Source organism: Echinops telfairi, unplaced genomic scaffold (assembly GCF_000313985.2).
Source record: "Echinops telfairi isolate 266 unplaced genomic scaffold, ASM31398v2 ScPeMD7_7458;HRSCAF=8496, whole genome shotgun sequence".
Taxonomy (NCBI): Eukaryota; Metazoa; Chordata; class Mammalia; order Afrosoricida; family Tenrecidae; genus Echinops; species Echinops telfairi.
Genome location: NW_022111358.1, coordinates 45,373,309 through 45,377,548, shown reverse-complemented (window position 1 = coordinate 45,377,548; position 4,240 = coordinate 45,373,309). Strand labels below are relative to the sequence as shown.

Genomic DNA, 4,240 nt, shown 5'->3' with positions numbered 1-4,240 from the left:
GTCCCACAGGTAGTGTAGCCTTTAAATTGAGGCACAGGACAAGCAAGGCAGCCGCACACTGGTCCGATGAGACTCACCAAGGCATTTATCTCTCTGCCCTTCAGTTAATCCCACTTGTGTTTATTGGCCAGGCTGGCACAATAAACTCTCTCAGGGGGATTGTCTGCATTTCTGCCCTCTGGGTCCAAGCCTGCCCTACTGGAGACTCGCCCCTTCAGAAACCATGCTATGCTGCAGCCGATGGCCAGCAGGGACCGAGGACACCACTCACACTCAATGGTCCTGGCAGGGTTGGCTCTTGGTCCCCGTCCAAAACAATGATGTCTAGCTGGATTTCACGGCGGGTTTGGTTCCAAAGAGCCGCCACACCAGGACACCGGGTAGCTGTTCATGTACAAGACGCTTCGGGTCTCCAGCAGTCGGAGCTGTGGACGAGGCAGGAAGTCACGCATACTCCCTGGCTGGAAGAGCAGAGGGGGGCGGGTATCCAGGGCCTGGGAGGACCTCACCAAGGAGGGTCCTATGGCTGGCTCCATGGTGTTCAGGCCAGGCTGACCCATAGGATCTGTCCTAGCGGACAACTCCCCAGAGACCCACATGGCTTAGGTTGGGTGGGGGATGGGAGGGGGCGGAGGCAGGGCATTGGGAATGCAGGTTATGGAAGTCACCTTCCTCCATACCTGGAGGATGGCGATGCTAGTAGCGATGCCCTCCATAAAGCGCTCGCGGCCCAGCTAGGCTAACAAGTTAAAAGTCACCATTGAGTCGTCCATGCCAACTCCTGGCGAGCCCGTGTGTGAGAGTAGATCCGAGCCCCTTTGGGTCTTCAGTGGCAGAGGTTTGGGGAAGTGGATCTCCAGGCCTTTCTTCCGAGGTGCTCCTGGGTGGCCCTGACCCTCCTGCCTTACTCTGAGGCACTGAGTACATTAGCCATTTGTCTACCTCCCAGGGATGCCCCAATGAGATGGGTCCCTAGGATAATCCCAGGCAAGGAAGTGGGGCTCAGAGAGGTTAAGCAACTTGTCCAAGATCACACAGCAAGGACGTGACAGAACCGGGGTGCAAACTCAGGTCTGTCCAACTCCAACCCGTGCAGACACGTAAGCACTGGTGTTTGCACTGTGTCCTCCTGGGGCCCGGCTGCAATCTGTGAGTGTCGAACCAAGCGTGCTGTTCAACAGAGGCACGGCGGAAGGATGAGCACCCCATCAAGGCTCACCCTCCTCCCCAGCCTCTCCTCCGGGACAGTCCGGGGACACCTGCTAACTGTCTGTCTCTTTCTGTGTCTGTGGCCATCTCTTTCTCTCCCCCTTCCCTTCCCCTCCTCTCTTTCTTCCGTCTATCCTCTGACTTGGCCTTGGCCTCCCATCTGTTTGTCTGTTGGCCTCTCTCTGTGCCTCTGTCTCCCCAAAGGACCTTCCAGTGGACATGGGTGGAGCCCTGGGGCCGGCCCTCCTGCTCACCTCGCTCCTGGGGGCCTGGGCAGGGCCGGACCAGCAGGCTGTGACGGTCGCTGTGGTGTTTGGCAGCTCGGGGCTGCCCCAGGCCCAGGCCCGTGTGCGCCTCACTCCCCAGAGCTTCCTGGACCTGCCCCTGGAGATCCAGCCCCTGACTGTAGGGGTCAACAACACCAACCCCAGCAGCCTGCTCACCCAGATCTGCGGGCTCCTGGGCACTGCCCGTGTCCATGGCATTGTCTTCGAGGACAACGTGGGCACCGAGGCTGTGGCGCAGATCCTCGACTTCATCTCCTCCCAGACCCACGTGCCCATCCTCAGCATCAGCGGGGGCTCTGCGGTGGTCCTCACCCCCAAGGTGCCTGCCAAACTCATGTGCCTCTGGTCCCTTGGGAGTGGGCCGGGCATGCAGTCTGGGGCCAGGAGAGACTGAGGTCCTGGGAAGCTGGTGGGGATGGCCAGAAGCTGTGGCCTGGGCCGGGGGGTGGGGGTGGGGTGGGGGTGATGGGGGTGAGCAGGGAGAAGGCTGCTGGTGAGTTTCCTCGTGGCTTTCACAGTTACAGAGTGTCCGGGTGTGAAGGTGAGAGGTGGCCAGCCACCTCTGCCTGGGATGGGAGTCCGGGGAGGAGAACTTGGCGCACACATAGTCGTCTGCGTTTGTTGGAAACCTCCAGGGATGCCACCAGGGGGTCTACCTGGGGTTCCTGCTCAGATAGCGGGGTGGGGGTGGGGGGGGGCTGATCAGAGAAGAACTCTCCAGAAAGGGTGACTTGGCTGAGACCTGGAGGATGAGGAAGGGTTGGGAGAGGGGCTCGGGGGGCAGAGAGTAGATTGAGTGAGGTGCCCTGAGACTGGAAGGTGCTGGGGCCTTTGGGGAAGCAGGGGGGAGGGATGGGCTGTAGAGTGGTCAGTGGGGAGCATGTGGCCAGAGAGGGACTCGAAGCCCTTATTTCCTGAGGAAACATCTGGATTATACTCTAAGTGGGAAGCTGAGAGCTCTGCCAGATTTACGGTTCTTATTCTTTGATGGATTTTTTTAATTATAGAGAGCTCTGGACATGAAAATAGTATAAGGAAAGCCCCACGTACCTACTCTCCATCTCTGCCCAGCAGGCCCCTTGATCACCTTCCCTGCTCCTCGCCCCACCCCATCCCCATCTTGTGTTATGTCAAGCAACAACCTGAGGTGTTAGTCTGGGTAAACTAGAGAAACAAATCCACAGAAACTCTTAGATGTATAAGAGAGAGTTTTATATATAGAGTACGTGTACATTCAGGAAGCATCCTAGTCCAGTCCAAGCCCCTAAGTCCGATTTAGTCCATATGTCTGAAACCAATCTCCAAAGTCCTCCTCAAACTCACAAAACACATGCAATGATGCTGACTGCAAGAGGAAAGCTGAGTCAGTGAATGAACAAGCATCTCAGCGCTGGCAGGGGTCTCCACACGGCTGCTCCAACACCCAGGGCTGCATCAGGGGAGGTCCATGTGGCTTCTCCTCGGGGATGTCTTGCAGGAAGTCAGCCTTGCAAGCTGAAGCAGGGAACTGCTAAGGCAGCTGCACCCTGGTCCAACCATCACAAAACAGGAGACCAGAGAACTAGAAAGGTGAGGCTCACAGAGCCATTTAGCTCTCTGCCCTTCAACTAATCCCACATGTGTTTATCGGCCAGGTTGGCACAATAAACCATAACTATCTCAATCTACCCCTTGCTAACTTGGCACCTGTACACAATTCTTTAGCCTAACAATTGCAGTGAGGCCTATTCCAGATAGCCTCTTATTCCACCTGTAAATGCTTCTGAATATATCCTTCCACTCTGACGGCCACCAGGTCGGTTCCCACTTAAGGCTACACGATAGGACAGAGTAGAACTGCCCCTGTGGGTTTCTGAGGCTGTAACTCCACAGGAGCTAGCAGCTTCATCTTTCTGGGGAGGGACTACGGGTTCCAAGTGTCCCACCTTGCAGTGAGCAGCCCAACACAAAGCCCACGAAGCCACCGGGAACAGGGAAGAATTTTCTTTTGAGTCATACTTTGCCATGCCTAAGAAAGACTAAACATCCCTAAACGTCATCCAGCCTCCAGTCTGTATCCACACTCCCCTCCCCATCCTCTCAGAAATGTCACGATGTATCTTTGGGAGTTCGTTTTTATGCGCGGAGCAGGCTCTGCGCATTGCGATTGGCTGTGACGTCAGCCCTCCCCCAGTCTCTAGACGTCTACCCTTCGAAGCACTAGGCTTCTCCATCTCTCTCCCTCTATTTTCTTGCCACTTGCCTGTGGGGAAGAACTAGGCTCTCCGAGAGTTTCCCCTGATTCGCTTTGGGAAACGCTCCGGACCGTGGCTGCGTGGTGACATCTTGGTGATGGTGGGGGCGTTAGATTTAGGAGGTGACAGCTCTTGCGGAGGGGCAGAACTTCCCCACCCCGCCAGGCGCCCTGCAGGCCCGCGCCTTCTCAGCCATCTCTGGGGCCCGACGTTAGCGTTCAGGACGGTGGCTTTCAACCCTCACCGCCCCAGGTCCCACTTCAGAGAATCCAATTTAGCAGCTATGGGGCAGGAGCTCCCAAACTAGCGGCCTATAGGGTTTCTTAAAAACACTCCAAAAACCTAAGGCCACCGAGTCCCCTACAGTGCTTGCTAAAATCCAGGCTGCTGGGCCACACCCCCAGAGGCTCTGATCCCATAGGGCCGGTGCGCGGCCCGGGAATCTGCATTTGCTCTTGAAGCCGGGCCTGCATGTTTGGGAGAGCTCCCCCGCGGGGCTCGAACCGTTGC

General features: G+C 56.9%; 1 protein-coding gene across 1 annotated transcript in view; it reads left to right on the top strand.

The window, feature by feature from the left end:
* Window positions 1-686: 686 nt before the first annotated feature.
* Window positions 687-4,240, top strand: part of GRIN2C (glutamate ionotropic receptor NMDA type subunit 2C) — a 13,423-nt gene continuing 9,869 nt past the window's right edge. The window contains exon 1 of the mRNA XM_004709156.2: window positions 687-1,815. Coding sequence (XP_004709213.1) covers window positions 1,429-1,815 — 387 coding nt within the window. The 5' untranslated portion in view covers window positions 687-1,428. The remainder of the gene's footprint in view (window positions 1,816-4,240) is intronic.